Source organism: Saimiri boliviensis, chromosome 7 (genome assembly GCF_048565385.1).
Source record: "Saimiri boliviensis isolate mSaiBol1 chromosome 7, mSaiBol1.pri, whole genome shotgun sequence".
Lineage (NCBI taxonomy): Eukaryota > Metazoa > Chordata > Mammalia > Primates > Cebidae > Saimiri > Saimiri boliviensis.
This window is the reverse complement of record NC_133455.1, coordinates 65,778,545-65,798,108: the sequence shown is the minus strand read 5'-3', so window position 1 is coordinate 65,798,108 and position 19,564 is coordinate 65,778,545. Positions and strand designations below refer to the sequence as shown.

Genomic DNA, 19,564 nt, shown 5'->3' with positions numbered 1-19,564 from the left:
TACCCTACAGCAATAAAAAGAAATGATTCACTGTTGTGATCTATACAACATCATGAATGAATCTCAAAATAATTATACAGAGTGAAAGAAGTCAAGCATCCACATCCCTGCAAAGTAAGTAAGATTGTATGGCTCTATTTGTATAAAGTTCTAGAATATGCAACTAATATATAACAACTAATGTACAGTGGCAGGAAACAGATCAATGTTTACCTGGGGATGGAAAAAGGTGAGGAGGAGAGATTATGAGGAAATCTAGGGGGAGGAGGGTATTAGGGGAGAGGAATGACGGATATGTCTTTTTTGGAAGACAGGGTCTTATTCTGTCGCTCAGGCTGAACTGCGGTGGTGCGATTATGGTTCACTGCACCTTGACATCCTGGGCTCAGGCGATTCTCCCGCCTCAGCCTCCTGAGCAGCTGGGACTACAGGCATACACCATCTGTAGGCCTAGGCACTTGGGAGGCTGAGGCAGGAGGATCTTCTGAGCCCAGGAAATCTAGGCTGCAGTGAGCTATGATCGTGTCACTCCACTCCAGTCTGAGCGACAGAGTGAGATCCTATCTCAAAAACAAAAAGATTCATGGGTGTGAAAATATCCCTTGGTGACAGGACAGTAACATCGAAGAGCCAGTCCACTTGAGAGATACTGTATAAATTAGACACGCTTCCAGAAAGAGAGTACCTGCTAATAGATTCCTACAACGTGGTTCATATATCAAGATTATAGGCCCACACTGTAGCTTAGAATGGCAGGTAAGTCAAGACTCACTAAAATGAAGAATTCATCCTAAAAACCACTACAAAATCTGTCACCTGAACTAGGGCAGGAAATGGAAGGTGACTCCCAAGTAGGAACTTCAAAGAACAAATAAATAAAACTACCACCAGGACAGTAATATATGATCTAGAACTCATGGAAAGAAGTGTGCATGTGTGTTTGGGTGGGATGAGGTACTGTCAGGCAGAAGAGTGTTATTTTCTTTTGCTTTGGTGGATGAGGGGGGTTTAAGACTTCCAGAAATACCATAAAGAAAGGCAAAGGAAGTTTCTATGCAGGCAAGGGAAAAATCTGAAGCTAGAGAAGGAAAATCTTTAGAGCCCTGAGAGAGTAGGCCAGGAATAAAAGCATATATAGATTGTAGAACAATTCCCAAAATAAAACAACAACAAAAAAAGAATATACAGAAAAGAAGATCAAAAAGTTAGTTCTGGAAGCAAGGCCAACCGGAACCTACCCTGAGCTACAAATTGTGAGCAGCTTAATCAAACACTATACCTAACCTGTGGGGGGTAACTGACTCAGCAGACAAGGGTTAGGGAGACTTTCAGAACTATCCCAGAGATTTTTAGCATCCCACAACAATCTGTCTGTGTGTACAGAGAGCTGGCTGGGTACTGAAAAATTGGTCTGAAAGCTAAGTAGCAGGAGGTCCATGAGCTGCCTGACTAGCTGACTAGCTGAGATACTTTTGAAAGAAGGGGCACTCATGAGTAACTACTCCAGGGCACTCTACCCACAATGAATCTCCAAACACTGTTTTTTTTTTTTGTTTGTTTTTTGTTTTTTTGTTTTTAGGTATTTTCCCATATCTATTAAAAAAACAGTTTACAAAACTTTTATTATTAGAAATATGGAAGTAAAAAGACATTTTTTTCATTGACTGCCTATTTGAAAGCTAGACCAAATAAGCAGCAATTGTTAGAGCTCCACAATTAACTAGAAAATCTTTACTCAAGGACAGAACAGAATGGGAGGCAATATGCCAAGTGGCCTAGGAAATGGGCTTTCGAAGTCAGGCTGCTCTAGACTGTAATCTCACCTTTGCCACGGACAGGTGTCGAGCAAATCAGAGCTCAGGGTCTTAATCGTGGTGTCTGGTGTTTTCTTTCCACTCTCACTCATGGTAGGTTATTTCTACAGTGTTTTTATTTATTAGTTCACATTCCGTAGATCTTTCTCTGTGGAAACCCTAAGTCCCCCATGGAGTTCGTGTCCTTTCAAAGATCATTTGTGCCTAGGGTTATCATCAGCCTAGAGCCACTTTTTAAATGTTAGTTCTTACCAGGCAGGTAGTGCCGTTCAAACCTTGTACCCACTGACCACAAATTCTCAGGGAGCAGCCCTGTCTCTGTTATTTCAAGGCCAGGCACCAGGCAAGCTTTTCTGACATCTTCTTTTGCTGACAAGTTACCTTCTTCTAATTCACTCAACTGCTAAAGATGTAACTCCCGCCAGCGATCTTAATTCCAGCTTGCAACCTCAACCTTAACAGGCCCAAGGTTTTATTACTGTAGTTAAAATTAAGATCCCCTCCATTTACTGATATTCCTCGCCACAGGCCAGTGGATTTGTTCATCATTCTCCCTTGCTCCTGTATGCATTCAAAAAAAAGCTGGTTACACTCTACCCAGCACTTCTAAAAGAACATTTTCCTTCCCCTGTCTTTCTAGGAGAGAATTTTCAGATCTAACTGGTTACCTGTCTAAAAACAGAAGTCTGGGCAAGTTATTGAGCCTCTCTAAACCTGTTTTCTCATCTGTAAAATGGGGTAAAAGACTGCTGAGAGAACTAAAAATGAAAAAAATATATGTTAAGCACTTGGCCCTTTGACTGGTACATGGAGGGCATGCAATAAATGGTAACCATAAAATTACTCTTTTCAGCAAACCTTAAATTTTACAATCCAGTATTGAAACAAACAAATTCAACTGGATATTGTGGGTTTTTATTGTGCGTTGGCTTAAAGAACATTGGATATTCACTAGTCTCCCAAGTAACTGGGGACCACTGGTGGCAACCCGTATCAATCATGAAATACACTATGAAAATGATCTGACTCTATTAATTACAGCACATTTATTATGGAGGTCTGATTTGCCAACTCTGTTTACTTTGTGGTTTAGGTTAAAATTAGAATATTTAGGAAAGACTCCCCAAACTGGTAAATCAGCTAGTATTCTCTTTTACGTTCAAATTAACAGACTGATATATATTTTGGACTGTAAGCATTCAGAAGGCAACAGTTATTTAATTTGTTTGTAAAAATACTCATTCCAGTACCATGCATATACATGAGTATCTATTAGGAAAAGAGTTTTTTTTTTGTTTTTGTTTTTGTTTTTGTTTTTTAGATGAGGGTCTCACTCTGTCATCCAAGCTGGGGTACAGTGCTGTGATCATGGTTCACTGCAGCCTTGCCTCAACTGATTCTCCTGCTTCAGCCTCCTGAGTAGCTAGAACCACAGGCATGCACTACCATGCCCGGCTCATTTTTTAAAATTTTATTTTATTTAGCATTATGAATGAATTAAAAATATTATTTGTAGAGATGAGATCTCTTGCTATATTACCCAGGCTGGTCTCAAACTCCTAGGCTGAAAGGATCCTCCAGCCTCAGCCTTCCAAAGTGCTGGAATTATAGGCATGAGCCGTGTATAAAGTATAAAGAATTTTCTAAATAAAGACGACAGTTTAGTAGAATAATGAACACAACCAAGAAGATTTTGAGTCTGACACTTAAGTTACTTTTTGACCTGGGGCAAATTACTTAGCCACTATGAACCAGCTTATTTCCTCATCTCTAAATCTGCTCTTCCTACTTTTCAGCGTATTTATGAGAAACAAATGATGCAGGGCAGTCAGTAGTACCTGAAAATCCTTTGCATATCATAATGTATAATTAATTCCATAAAGCACTCTTAAAGTAGGTTAAAAGGGTAATATCCCAGTCTGTTCCTGGGTATCATTTTCATATGTAGAAATACAGAGCAGGGTGTGCTGGCTCATGCCTATAATACCAACACTTTGGGAGGCTGATGTGGGACAATCTCTTGAGCCCAGGAGTTTGAGACCAGCCTAAGCAACACAGTGAGACCCGGTCTCTACAAAAAAAAATTAAAGTATTAACCAGGTGTGGCAATACATAGCTGCTGTCCCAGCTACTAGAGAGGCTGAGGTATGAGAACTGCTTGAGCCTGGGAGGTTGAGACTGGAGTGAATTGTGATTGAGCCATTGTACTCCAGCCTGGGCAACAGAGGCTGTCTCAAAAAAAAAAAAAAAAAAAAAAGAAAAAAGGGAAATTCTCCTTGTTTTCTGGCCCTATGAATTACTCGAGCTACTCTCAAGCAGAGCCCTGTGTGAGACAGACTTCTAAATTTAAGCCAGTTGAAATAGCTTACTGTGTTTTAGGGTCATTAAGTGGTCTATTTGGTCATCTGTGCACTCTCAGAATGCAGCAAAGGGTAAGTCCACAAGAGTACAGAAAAAGCTTAGAGGGAAAAAATATACGCTGTAGTTTTTGCATTGTGCTTTGCTGTATGAATGAGTAATAGCATTACACAAAGAACCCCTACAAAGAAAGAGCTGAGGTAATTGCCTCATGACATTAGTAAATGATTTCAGCACATAAAGGGAACTGGATGGCAGTAATTCAAGCAGTCTAAAAGACTCTGAAAAAGGCCATAGGCACTAAAAGAACCATAGATTGCTACCAATTTAGAGAATTTAAATTTTCTAATCTACAAGATAGAAATTATCAATAAGCAAATTTTAGGGTGACTGACCTCTTATCATTTAAGAGTGATTTGTGAACAAAAGACAAATTATTTCCCATGCCAACTATTTACCATATTTTCCAGACTATATGATACTATAAATAAAGCCAAAATTTCTGACATATTTTACTCCTTAATCCTTTTTTATTAAATCCCTCAAAAAGAACAGCTCTAAATTTTCATCAATTCAGTAATTCAAACAGTTATTTGTTGAGTGCCTCCCAAAGAAGCTGACTGGCTACTGCATTCTGTAAGTCATCCCAGAAACCAGATGCATACAGGACAGCAAGTGCAAAGTGATGCCTTGACCCAAGATGCGCTTTACGATGTATGCTGTGACATCTCAGGCAGCGTACAAATAAATAAAGAGGCAACTAAATCCTGTAAAATGTTAGGCCAATTTTTCCCTGCCAGAGTGGCACAACTTTTTGTTTGTTTGTTTTCTAAAGAGATGGAGTCTCACTCTATTTCCTAGGCTGTAATACGGTGGATTGATCTCAGCTCACAGCAGCCTCGACCTCTGGATCAAGTAATCCTCCCACCTTAGTTTCTCAAGTAGCTGGAACCACAGACGTGCACCACCACACTCAGCTAATTGTTTTATTTTTTGTAGAGACGGGGTCTCACTATATTGCACAGGCTACACCTGTCCTAGGCTCAAGGAATCCTCCCACCTCGGCATCCCAAAGTATGGAGATGACAGGTATGAGCCAACATACCCAGCCCACAACTGTTTTTAGGTCACTTTTATCCCTGGCCAGAAGCTGATTAAAAAAAAATATATATAGCCTATAATAGCAACGATTAATGTAAATTTTCTTCCTCCTTCCCTTCCCTTGAGCTTCCCTTCCCTTGAATGCAGCCTTGGTATTCTTGTAAGCTTCAGTGTTTCAGTGGCTATCAGAGTAGATATGCAAGATAAAACCTATTCCACATGCTTGGATTAGGCTGTAACAAGTTCTGGGAGATACTGATGTAGGGTTAAACTACAACAGGCATTGGAAACAGCCAACTGGTAGCTCTTAGAGAATGGAATCTGATTCCTAATGTGGGAACAGCAAATTCTACTCCCTAAAATGAAAGGTGCTAATGGAAGCCTAAATGTGTAAGTTCTTCCCACATTTCCTCACTAGAGCAAAGTATTTGTCTTAGGCATTGTGTAATTGTCGCATGACAGCATCAAGACATCCCATGTGGGGGCTGTGTGAGAAATCACTATGCAGGGTGCACTCAATGTTTCCCCTTGTTGTGAGAGAATTCCTCGTCTCTCTGACAACACAGATGTCCCTCACAGCACATGAAGGCTTCTCAGATACTATTCAGAGATCTCCAGAACAGGAGATAAATGGGTACAGAACCTTTTTGTTATTGTTCTGCTGGATAAAAGTCTTAGGAGAGAGGACCATATCTTTGCAATCATGAAATTATTGAAACACATAAGGTGATGGAGAACGTTGGGCCACATCTCCAAGGCTGCAGACAGAGGAGAACATTAGTGTTTAGAAATACAGGGGCCTATAGCGAATTCCAAAGGACTACTGTCTCATTCAGCAAACAGCTGCGATTTGTTTCTAGAGCTGGTAAATTCCTCTCAGGTGGTGACTTTTGTAAAAGGGGATAAAAAAGGTTTCCACTCCTTTTGAGCATTCTCAAAGTCCTTTGCTGCACTCTGAAATTTCGCCCAAAGCCTTGAGAGCAGCCTATTTACTCTGAAACTGCATGTCTTTGATACAGCTTTAGAAGGGATTGTTTCTAAGAACTATATGTCATGCTGCTCCCTACCCTTTGCCATTTACTGCAACTGAACCTTCAGCCACACTGCAGTGTAATCTGCCAGAAAGGAATAGCCACTAAACTGAGAGCCCCCTTTGTTCACGAGGACCCAACTTGTGCTGTACTAATGTAGAAGGGAAACCGTCCAAGATTTTCAATGAGTAGGTTTGAAGTATGCACCATTACAGACACAAACTGTCTTACTGTGATAGCCGGCTAGAGGTATCCTGTACTACATTTTGAGAAACACTTGAAGCCACAGAGCTATTTCTCTTTCAAACATATTGACACCACAGATGTGAAGAAAAAAAGCACACACAGTTAATGAGCCCACGGCATACCCAAATGCTCTGAGAAGTTAGCCAAAACCCAGGAGAAAACTATTAATATTAATCTGGATCAGGGAATAGGATCAGTATAAACTGCTTAAACACTTGACAGCTGTAAATAAAAGTCAACCACAAGGCAACCTAGGAATTTCCCCAAATACGTAGTAAGTAGTTTAAACCAAAAAAATATGGGGAAATTTGTTTCCAAAGATTTCATTACCAGTAACATCAAAGTAGAAAGAGAGACACTATTCTGAGGCTCTGAAATAGATTTACTATGTTTAGTCTCAAAGGTCTATATCAAGATCTTGTCTGGAATTTGATCTAAAAAAATTTTTTTCAAGCTTCCACTAGAGAAGTATAAAAAAAATTTTTTTAAAGGTTTTAAAAAACTTTGGGAAAGATTCTGAACAGACAAGACAACTTAGATTATTTCCAGTTATTCCTCAAATATGAAGTTATAACTCTTAAATTTACTTTAGAGGGTATAAGGATTCCAAGCATGGTGAACAGGGATGGGATAAAGATATCTAGTTCCCAATGATCTCATGACTCCATTATAAAAAGTAGATTCTTAAAAATACATAAATGTGTACAAAATACATTAACACACACACACATAAACACACTTATATATGTTTTGCAGGTCTATTACAACTTTGCATGATTGCTCTTCCATAATCGTTAATGACACACAAATTTTTGTCCCAAGTCCAACTATTCTTATGCCTGCTGCAGAGATGAAGCATTTGGTCTAGGAGTATAAATGAAATAAATATATGACTACAAGTGGTATTTTTGGTGACAATGAAAGTGGCTATTTAACCACAGCAGGAGTTTGGTCTAAGCTTTGGCCTGTATTTATAAGTTTGGGGATTATGGGGGGAAAGGCTGGAATTCAGAAGTAAAGTTTTTGTTTTGTTTTGTTTTGAATAGTTTTACTCTTAAGGCATCTTTTGTGTGTTATTTATGAAGTGAAAAGCAAAACCTGTCACCTTCACAATTTTCTTACATTGCACTAATGGTGGGGAGAAGATTCTGGTTCTTACCTCAGAAAAGAAATAGCAGAACTTAATTCAGGAACATCAAAGTAGTAACTGTCACAGAGAAAAAGCTCTGATAAACCTACCAGGAGGCGTGCAGGTATCTGCAGGAGACTGAACAAATGTGGATCGTCTTTTGGTTGGCATGGGCAAAGCCATCTTCTGTTCTTTATGCTTTGCCAGCGCGGCCTGAACTGCTTCTGTGTGGATATCTGAAAAATTAAACATTTTATTGCATTATTGCATTTATTAGCTTCCAGCTCTTAAAAGTGTTTATCACTGTGAGCTGAACTATCACTGCCTCATTTGTTTGAAAAAGAAAAAAAAGGTAAAGGGGGGGCCAGGCACATTGGCTCACGCCTGTAATCCCAGCACTTTGGGAGGCCGAGGAGGGTGGATCACGAGGTCAAGAGTTCAAGACCAGCCTGACCAATATGGTGAAACCCGTCTCTACTAAAAATACAAAAATTACCCGGGCGTGGTGGCACACATCTGTAGTCCCAGCTACTTGGAAGGCTGAGGCAGGAGAATTGCTTGAACCAGGGAGGCAGAGTTGCAGTAAGCCAAGATCATGCCACTGCACTCAAGCCTGGGTGACAGAACAAGACTCCATCTCAAAAAAAAAAAAAAAAAAAGAAAGAAAATGTTTAGGTGATTTTTATTTATAATTTGATTTAGACCAATTAGAAACAAAAATCAAAAACATAAATAAAAGAAGCCAAAGATAATTTTTATGGAGGAGGAAAATGAAGTCCAGAATTACATGTGACTGCTCAACATACCAGACAAAGAGTTGACAGAGATGTGGGGAGGTGGGTGGGAACGGAATACTGAGTCTAGCATGCATCTGTGCCAGGCAGGAAATCCTGCCTCAAATGGAATGAGTGCTGTGCAGGTGCCTGGAGAACACTCATTATTTTTCAAGAAAAGAAGCTTAGGATTTGCTTAACTGTCTGAAAGAAAACTTGGTTGAGACCCCTCAGTTCTATGCCACAGGAACAGAAGGATTGATTTTGATCTAGAAAAACATGAGGGCAGATGTTACTTGTTTGCCACTCTGGGCACACAAAAAAATTCAGCTCTCTGTTTGAATGTCTAACAGGAATGTCAAAATTAACACATCCAAACCAAAGTCTTGATTTTTGACCCCCACCCCAAAGCCCATTCTATAGTTCCACAAAATGGAATCACACTGTACACTGCATTTTGTATTCTCCTTAAAAAAAAAAAAAAGAAACAAAAACACTTTACAAAATCTTACTGAGGTACAAAGCAGCTGAAGTAGCTTCCTAATGCACAAAAAAACAGTTTCCTTTTGTATAAGAATGGGCCTAATCCACACACAAACTATCCTTCCATACTGCTCTGTAAAGTAAATATATCCCTTATAAGAGCTAGACCAATGAGATCCTTTTATTTCTTTTTCTTTTTGGAATTTAAACTCTCAATCAAGAAACCGCGGGTCCTAAAATGGTGTAACTTTAATGACCATGTGACAATGCCCTAGAAAGAAGAAGGTTTTGAACTTCAAGGTTGGGATTCCCAGAGTTATCTCTCCTTTCTAGGGGTTTCTCAAATGTTGTGTTTCTATGACCTATTTTAGGTATTTCAGGTAGCCTATGTAAGGTGGCCTCTGTTTCTTGCAACCAGAAAACCTCCACTAATACAACTGGAAACATCTCACTGTATAACATAACTTTTAAGGGCTGCATAGTATTTCTCTGCATGAATATGCCATGATTTACTTACACAACTCCTTATTATCAGATACTAGGTTACTTCCAAATTTTTATTTTTTTAATTAATTAATTTTATCCCCTATGGACTATTTTTGTAACTATTTATAGAATAATTCAGTATTTTCACCATAGAGCGTCTAATTATTTTCTTAGAATTAATTCCAATAACTGCTGAGATCAAAGTACATGTATTTCTTTTTCCAGAAATATTTCAAACATATTTCCTAAAAATAAGGAATTCTGTCTTATATAACCCCAGGATATTATTCAAAATCCAGAAACTGGCTGGGTGCAATGGCTCACACCCGTAATTCTAACACTTGGGGAGGCCCAGGCAGGTGGATCAATAGAGGTCAGGAGTTCGAGACCAGCCTGACCAACATGGTGAAACTGTCTCTACTACAAACGCAGAAATTAGCCAGGCATGGTGGCACCTGCCTGTAATCCCAGCTACTCAGGAGGCTGAGGCAGGAGAATCACTTGAACCCAGGAGGTGAAGGATGCAGTAAGCCAAGATCACACCATTGCACTCCAGCCCGGGTGAAAGAGCAAGACTCTGTCTCAAAAAAACGAAACAACAAAATCCAGAAATTCTTCTATTTTCTTTCTTTCTTTTTTTTGAGATGAGGTCTTGCTATGTATACTGCCCAGGGCAGGACCTGAACTGGAGTCCAGCAATCCACCCCACTCAGCATCCTGAAATGCTAGGATTACAGGTGTGAGCCAGCGAGCCCAGCCAAAATCCAGAAATTCAACATTGATACAAACTATTATCTAACCCACAATCAATTTTCCAACATAGCCAGTTGTCTCAATAATGTCCTCTATAGGTTTTCCCCACACCCTTCTTCCTGATCTGGGATCTACTGAAGGAAATCCCACATGTTTAGTTGTCCTGTCTCTTGATTCTCCTATAATCCAGAACTGTATCTCAGCCTTAGTTTTCATTATCTTGATATTTTTTGTACAGACTAATTATTTTGTAAAATGTTCTTTAATTTTGGATTGTTTCTTATTTTCTTATAATTAGTTTAAGGTTATACATTTTGGCAGAAATTCCATAGAAATGATTTGTTGTCTTCTTTTTTTTGGCAGGGGGTGGGGTAAAGATGGGGTCTCACTACATTGCCCAGGCTGGTCTCAAACTACTGGTGTCAAGGAATCCTCCTAATTCAGCTCCCAAAATGCAGCACTGGGATTACAGGCATGTTCCACCATGATCAGCCAGAAGTAATGTTTTTCTGAAAACATGATGTCAGGATGCATCTGCTCCATTATGGTAATATAATTTTAATTGCAAAGTTGGTTACTTTGGTGAACATGGTATGTGCTAAATAAATTCACTGTAGTTACCATTCTTCGCCCCCCCTTGTAATTAACAAGTAATTTACAGGAGGATACTTTTGAGACTATAAATGTTATATACTTTGTCATCCTTTCAACTCACTAGTTTTAGCATCCGTTGATAATTCTTGGTGAAATCAACTTTTTTTTTTTTTTTTTTTTTAAATAGAGATGGGGTTTCTCTATGTTGCCCAGGCTGGTCTCAAACTCATGGGCTCAAGGGATTCTCCTGCCTTGACCTCCCAAAGTGACTGGATTATAAGTGGGAGCCACTGCAGCTGGCATATAAAAAAAATTATTTTTAATGGAACGTTTCACAAGTTTTGTGTCATCCTTACTCAGAGGCCATGTTAATCTTCTCTGCATTGTTCCAATTTTAGTATATGTGCTGCTGAAGCGACAGAATCAATTATTATAATAACAACTACAATATGATACTTTTATAGCTCCACCATTTCTTTTACATTTATTAGTTGGTATTTATTATAAGAAAAAGATTTCCTGGCCAGCACGGTGACTCACACTTGTAATCTCAGCACTTCAGGAGGCCGAGGAGGATAGATCACCCAAGGTCAGGAGTTCAAGACCAGCCTGACCAACATGGCGAAACCCTGTTCCATGAAAAATACAGAAATTAGCTGAGCATGGTGGTGCATGCCTGTAGTCCCAGCTACTTGGGAGGGTGAGGCACAAGAACTGCTTGAACCTGGGAGGAGGAGGTTATAGTGAGCCAAGATTATGCCATTGCCCTCCAGCCTGGGCGAAAGAGCAAGACTCCAACTCCAAAGAAAAAAAGAAAGAAAAAGCTTTCCTTTCTCCCCTAGTTATTTATATCAACATGAGCCCACTGATTCTCATTTTATTCCATGACTATTCTGTTACTATCATTATTTTGATGCTCATATTTTTGCAGATTTGACCAATAGGAGTCCCCTTCATACTGATTCTTATGTCCTTTGGACACAGTTCCATCATTTTGAGCAGTTGTTTTATGACATAAGATATTCCATGCTCATGAGGTACTTTTCCTGCTCCAGCCCTAGAATTAATACCTTTCTTCAAGGAAAATGTGGCTCCTTTTAGGGAAAAATGAATGGTATTTAAAAACCAAGATCTTGGCTGGGCGTGGTGGCTCACACCTGTAATCCCGGCACTTTGGGAGGCCAAGGCGGGCAGATCACAAGGTCAGGGGATCAAGACTATCCTGGCTAACACAGTGAAACCCCGTCTCTACTAAAAATACAAAAATTAGCTGGGTGTGGTGGCGCACTCCTGTAGTCTCAGCTACTTGAGAGGCTGAGGCAGAAGAATCCCCTGAACCCGCAGAAGTTGCAGTGAGCAGAGATTGCACCACTGCACTCCAGAACAGGCGACAGAGTGAGAATCTATATCAAAAATAAAAACACAAAAACAAACCAAAAAAACCCCCCAAGATCTTAGAAGCAGGGGTACTCAGTGCTATTGGGTATCTTTTCTAAGCCCTTTTGGTGGATCGAGAAATTCATACATGTATAACATGTGTTTCTAACTATATTTAAAATGGTAAGTTCATATTAATACTTCCATTTCCAATTCAACGTCATTCTATTTTTCCTTCTTTCCATGTTCTTCTTTCCTAATTCCCTTCTTTAATAGGACAAAACCTGGTTCACCATATTCTCAATATATTTTACTCATTTCCCAATCCTACCATACACAGGAAGTACATTTTAAAAATTATTTTTTTGAGACAGGGTCTCACTCTGTCACCCAGGCTGGAGTGCAGTGGCATGATCTCAGCTCACTACAAACTCTACCTCCCAGGCTCAAGCAATCCTCTCACCTCAAACTTATGAGTAGCTGGGACCACAGGTGCACACCCAGCTAATTTTTTGCATTTTTGGTAGAGATGGAGTTTTACCATGTTACTCAGGCTGCTCTCAAATTCCTGGGCTCAAGCAATCTGGCCGCCTTGGCCTCCCAAAGAGCTGGGATTATGGGCATGAGTCACTGCGACCAGCCAAAAATTGCCATCTTATGCCAATATGAAAAATAAATCTTCTAACTAGTGTTCAGTATTTACTTGCAGTCCTTTTGGTCTTTAGACTTAGGACATATAATTAAAGTATCATGGTAAAAAGCTATTTGAGTTAGTTCTCATCCTTTCCTGCTTTGGTGTGGTTATATAGTTCACAGAGTTAGGTTCACTTTTTTGTTTATATTCCATTAAGTCTTTCCCAGTCTTGCTGATTAAAAATTAACATGGTTCCGGCCGGGCGCGGTGGCTCAAGCCTGTAATCCCAGCACTTTGGGAGGCCGAGGCGGGTGGATCACGAGGTCGAGAGATCGAGACCATCCTGGTCAACAAGGTGAAACCCCGTCTCTACTAAAAATACAAAAAGTTAGCTGGGCATGGTGGTGCGTGCCTGTAATCCCAGCTACTTAGGAGGCTGAGGCAGGAGAATTGCCTGAGTCCAGAAGGCGGAGGTTGCGGTGAGCCGAGATCGCGCCATTGCACTCCAGCCTGGGTAACAAGAGCGAAACTCCGTCTCAAAAAAAAAAATTAACATGGTTCCAAAAGCCAAAACTATACCAAAAAAATTAGCTTAAAAGAAGTATTACTACCCCAACAATGACTTCTACCCCAATCCCACGCACCCTCCTCTCTATAGGTAGTAGATACATATATATATTTACAATTTTTTATAAAAATAAGCAGACATATATATCTTTTCATTTCCTTGTCTTTCATGAACAAAAGGAAGTATATTACATTTTTTGCACTTCGCTTTTTCCAATTAACAATACACCCTGGAAATCATTCTCTATCAGAAAATGATTCTTCATTCTTTTTTATAGCTGTATAGTACTCTACTGCACATAGTTTATTCAATTATTATCCTATGTCTGGACATGTAGGTGTTTCTACTATTTTACAATTAAAAATAATGCTGCAACAAATAGCCTTCTGCAAATATATTTTTATACTAATTAGGGCATATCTTTCAGAGTAAATTCGGATGACAGAAGTCTAAATAAAAAAGCAAATAAATATCAATTTTGTCACATCTTGGAAAATTCTTCCCCAAAACGGGTTTTTACCACACTGTATTACTACTAGCAATGTACAGGTATACTGCGTCCCCACAGTCTCACCTTTGGAGTGTGTTGTCTAGTTTTTGATTGCTGCCAACTTGACAGCTGAGAACTGGTATCCTAGTATAGTTTTAATTTGTGTTTCCTTGATCATTAGTGAGATTAAACCTTTTTGCAGAGGACTTAAGGGCCATTTGATGTTTTCTGGTTTTAAGTGAAGTGAACGTTCATGTCACTTAGCCATTTTTTTTCCTACCAGCCTTCTCTGTTTATTTTTCCTTATATTAGAAATCTTTTCTGGCCAGGTGCAGGGGCTCATACCAACAATCCAAGCATTTTGGGAGGCCAACATGGGAGGAGTACAAAACCGGCCTGAGCAACGTAATAAAACCCTACCTCTACAAAAAATAAAAAAACTGCCCATGTGGTGGCATGTGCCTGCAGGCCTAGCTACTAAGGAGGCTGAGACAGGAGGATCACTTGAGCCCAAGAGGTTGAGGCTGCCTGAGCCATGACTGCACTACTTGCACTCCAGCCTGGGCAACAGAGTGACACTCTGTCAAGAAAGACAGAAGACAGAAAGACAAGATGGATGGACGGACGGACGGAAAGAAAGAGGGAAGGGAAGGAAAGGGGGAAGGGAAGAGGGAAGGAAAACGGGAAGGGAAGGAAAGAAAGAAAGGAAGAGGGAAGGGAAGAGGGAAGGGAAGGAAGGAAATACTTTCTTTTGGTATGGCATTTGTTTTTGTTTTTCCCTTTATGTGACATTTGGAGAGCAGGCATTTGTTTTTTTGACATTGTTTATGGCTTTATTTAACCATGCAAAAGTGTGTTTTTAAAAATTATTGCAGAATTAAGTTCTCAAATCAAAAACCAAACTATAACATAAGGAACTAAAAAAAGAACAAACTAAATCCAAAATTAGGAGAAGGTGCTGGGCGTGGTTGCTCACGCCTGTAATCTCAGCACTTTGGGAGGCCAAGGTGAGTAGATCACCTGAGGTCAGGCGTTTGAGACCAGCCTGCCCAACAGCCAACCCATCTCTACTAAAAATACAAAGAATTAGCCAGGTGTGGTGGCAGGTGCCTGTAGTCCCAGCTACTCGGGAGGCTGAAGCAGGAGAATCACTTGAACCCAGGAGATGAAGGTTGCAGTGAGCTAAGAGCATACCACTACACTCCAGCCTGGGAAACAGAGTAAGGCTCCATCTTAAAAACAAACAAACAAACAAACAAACAAACAGAACCAGAAGGAAAGAAATAATAAAGATTACAGTAGAATTAAATGAAATAGAAAATAGAGAAATAGGGGGCAAAAATCAACAAGCTAGTTGGTTTTTTGAAAAGATCAACAAATTGACAAACCCTTAGCTTTCTCAAGAAAAAAAGAAAGAAGATTGAAATAACTAAAATAAGAAATAAAAGGGGAGACATTACAACTGGATGCCGCAGAAATAAAAGGAATTATAAGAGACTATGGGCTAGGTACAGTGGCTAATGCCTGCAATCTCAGCAGTTTGGGAGGCCAAGGTGGGCTGATCACATGCCCAGAAGGCGGAAACCAGTCTGCGCAACATGGCAACACCTGTGTCTACAAAAAACACAAAAATTAGCTGGCATGGGTGAGTCTGCTTGTGTAGTACCAGCTACCAACAGTTGTGGCAGGAGAACTGAGGCTGTCGTGAGCCATAATTGTGCCACTGCACTTTAGCCTGGATGACAGAGAGAGACCTTTCTCAAAAAAAAAAAAAGAAAAGAAAGAGTACTATGAATAATTACCTACCAACAAATTGGATAATATACAAGAAATTGGATTAATTCCTAGAAACATAAACCTACCAAGACTGAATAACGAAAAAATAGAAAATCTCAACAGACTTATAACTAGCAAGGAGACTGAATCAGTAACCAAAAACTCCCCAACAAAGAAAAGCCCAGGACTTGACAGCTTTCCTGGAGAATTCTATCAAACATTTAAATAAGAATTAATGTCAGTCTTTCTCAAATTCGTTCAGAAAACCTGAAGAGGAAGGTCACTTGAGCCCAGGAGGTGGAGGCTGCAGTTAGCTATGATCACACTGCTGCACTCCAGCCTGGGCACAATGAAGGGAGACCCTATTTCCTCTTTAAAAAAAAAAAAAAAATCAGTTGTTTTTCAGTACACTAACAACGAACTACCTGGAAAGAATATTAAGAAAATATGTCCATTTATAATAGCATCAAAAAGAACAAAATACTTAGAAATAGACTTAACTGAGGAGATGACATTAAACATACAAAACATCTCTGAAAGAAATTAGAAATAGGAAAGAGATCCTGTGTTCATGAACTGTAAGACTTTATATTGTTAAAATGTCGTTACTGGCCAGGCGCGGTAGCTCAAGCCTGTAATACCAGCACTTTGGGAGGCCAAGGTGGGTGGGTGGATCATGAGGTCAAGAGATCGAGACCATCCTTGTCAGCATGGTGAAACCCCATCTCTACTAAAAAAATACAAAAAAATTAGCTGGGCATGGTGGCGCGTGCCTGTAATCCCAGCTACTCAGGAGGCTGAGGCAGGAGAATTGCCTGAACCCAGGAAGCGGAGGTTGCGGTGAGCCAAGATCGCACCATTGCACTCCAGCCTGGGTAACAAGAGCGAAACTCCGCCTCAAAACAAAACAAAACAAAACAAAATGTTGTTACTGGAAAAAAAAAAAGTCATTACTGGAAAAAAGAAATGTTGTTACTGTCCAAAGCATTTTACAGATTCAATGCAACCCCTATCAAAAATCCAATGGCATTTTTTCCCCCAGAAATAGAAGAAACAACTCTAAACTTTTTACACATAACCTCGAAAGATTCCGAATAGCCAAAATAATATTTAAAAAGAAGCACAAAGCTGGAGTCATCATATTTCCTTTTCCTTTATATTTTTTGAAATGGAATCTTGGTCTGTGGTCCAGGCTGGAGTGCAATGGTGTGATCCTGGTTGGCTCACTGCAATCTCTGCCTCCCAGGTTAAAGTGATACTCTTGCCTCAGCCTCCCAGGTAGCTACAGGCGTGTGTCACCATGCCCAGCTACTTTTTGTATTTTTAGTAGAGACAGGGTTTCACCATGTTGGTCAGGCTGATCTCAAACTCCTGACTTCAAGTGATCTGCCCACCTCGGCCTCCCAAAGCACTAGGATTACAGGCATGATTTTGAAACTATTACAGAATGGGCATGGTGGTTCAGACTAGTAATCCCAACACTTTCGGAGGCTGAGGCGGCGAGGATCACTTGAGCCCAGGAGTTTGAGACCAGCCTGGGAAACACAGTGATATTCTGTCCTGTTTTTTTTTTGTTTGTTTGTTTTTTCTTTTTTAAAGTTATTACGAAGATCCTGTATTCAAAATAGTTTGGTACTGGCATAAAGACCAACATGAAGACCAATGGAACAATAGAGAGCCCAGAAATACACCCTCTCATATAAGGTCACATGATCTTCAACAAGGGTGTCAAAACTACACAATGGGGAAAGGATAGTCTCTTCAACAAATGTGTAAGAAAACCGAATATCCACAGGCAAAAGAATGAAAATGGGCTCTTATTTAACATGATACATAGAAATTGACTCAAAATAGATTAAAGACCTAAAGAGTAAGGCCAAAAACTAAAACTCCTACAAGAAAACAGGGAAAACGCTTCATGACATTGGATTTGACAACAATTTATTGAATATGACACCAAAAACACAGGCAATAAGAGCAAAAATAAGCAAATAAGACTACGTTAAACTTAAAAACTTCTGCACATCAGAGGAAACAATCAACAGAATAAAAAGATAACCTGCAAAATTGGGAGGAAATATTTACAAACCATATGTTGGGTAGGGTGTTAATATCTAAATAAAGATCTCCTATAACCCAGTAACAAAAACAATAATTAACCCAATTTTTTAAATGGGCAAAGGACTTGAATATACATTTCTCCAAAGAAGATAAATAACCAACAATCATATGAAAAGATGCTTAACATCACTTTCTTCAAGGAAATGAAAATCAAAACCACAATGAGGTATTACTTCACAGCCACTAGAATGGTCCTACCTTACAGAATTTTCTTCTGTATCAAAAAACCAGAAAACACGTGTTGAAGAGGATTCAGAGAAACTGGAATGCTTGTGCACCATTAGTGAGATGGTAAAATGATATAGCTTCTATGAAAAACAGTATGGGGTTTCCTCAAAGATTAAAAATAGATTTACTATAATCTCTTTGGGAGGCTGAGGTAGGTGGATCATGAGGTCAAGAGATCAAGACCATCCTGGCCAACATGGTGAAACCCTGTCTCTACTAAAAATACAAAAATTAGCTGGGCGTGGTGGCATGTGCCTGTAATCCTAGCTACTCGGGAGGCTAAGGCAGGAGAAATGCTTGAACCTGGTAGGCGGAGGTTGCAGTGAGCCAAGATCCCACCACTGCACTCCAGCTGGCACCTAGCAACAGAGCAAGACTCTGTCTCAAAAAAAATAAAAATAAAAAATAAAATAAAATAAAAAATAAAAACACGAATAGATTTACCATATGGCCTAGCAATTCCACTTCTGGATATATGTCCAAATGAATTGAAAACAAGATCTCAAAGAGATATTTGTACACCCATGTTCACTGCAGCATTGTTCATAACAACTAAGATGTGGAAGTAACCAAATCTCCACCGTGGTGGAATAAACAAAACACGGTATATACATACAAAGAAATATTATACAACCTTAAAAAAAGAAGGAAATCCCATCATATGATACAACATGGATGAACCCTGACGACACTGTGCAGAGTAAAATAAGCCAATTACAAAAAAACAAATACTGCATGATTCCAGTTATATGATGTACTCAAATTCACAGAAACAGGAAGTAGAATGGTGGTTGGGGGAAGCTGTGAGGAGGGAAAATGAGCTGTTGTTCAACAGGTATGGAGTTTCAGTCACACAGATGAACAAGTTCTAGAGATCTGTTGTACAACAGTGTGCATACAGTTACCAATACTGTAACATATACTTAAAAACTGTCAAAAGAATAAATGTGTGTGTTTTTTAACCACAACAAAAATATTTTCATGTAGTTTTAAAAATTATGTCTGCATTCTGAGCCTTCCCATAAGGCTTTCTGTAAGACTAGATTATAGGAAAATTTGGTGATGTTTTTGTTTGGCACTTTTTTTTTTTTTTTTTTTTTGGAGACAGTTTTGCTCTTGTTGCCCAGGCTGGATTGCAGTGGTGCAATCTTGGCTCACTACAACCTCTGCCTCCTGGGTTCAAGTGATCCTCTTGCCTCAGGCTCCTGAGTAGCTGGGATTATAGGGCTCACTGCCACCACCCCCAGCTAATTTTTGTATTTTAAGTAGAGACAGGGTTTCATCATGTTGGCCAGGCTATTCTAATCTCAGGTGATCCACCCGCCTCAGCCTTCCAAAGTGCTGGGATTACAGGCATGAGCCACAGTACCTGGCCTCGTTTGGCACTTCATATGGTTTCTTTTTTACATATAGATCTGTGATTTTTTTAAGTTTATGCTTTTGTTTTTTGAAACAAAGTCTTGCTTTGTCACCCAGGCCGGAGTGCAGCGGCATAATCTTGGCTCGCAGCAGCCTCTACCTCCTGGGTTCAAGTGATTCTCATGCCTTAGCCTCCTGAGTAGCTGGGACTACAAGCACTCACCATCATACCTAGCTAATTTT

At 39.7% G+C, this 19,564-nt stretch overlaps 1 protein-coding gene and 1 non-coding gene across 4 annotated transcripts in view; both read right to left on the bottom strand.

The window, feature by feature from the left end:
* Positions 1-19,564, bottom strand: part of DIP2B (disco interacting protein 2 homolog B) — a 284,011-nt gene that overhangs the window by 90,164 nt on the left and 174,283 nt on the right. For all 3 annotated transcript variants that reach the window (XM_039472182.2, XM_039472183.2, XM_074402637.1), the window contains exon 4: positions 7,790-7,915. In XM_039472182.2, coding sequence (XP_039328116.2) covers positions 7,790-7,915 — 126 coding nt within the window. The remainder of the gene's footprint in view (positions 1-7,789; positions 7,916-19,564) is intronic.
* On the bottom strand, positions 11,076-11,186 carry LOC120365148 (U6 spliceosomal RNA). The gene has a single exon (XR_005580167.1). It is a non-coding gene; the product is annotated as a U6 spliceosomal RNA (small nuclear RNA).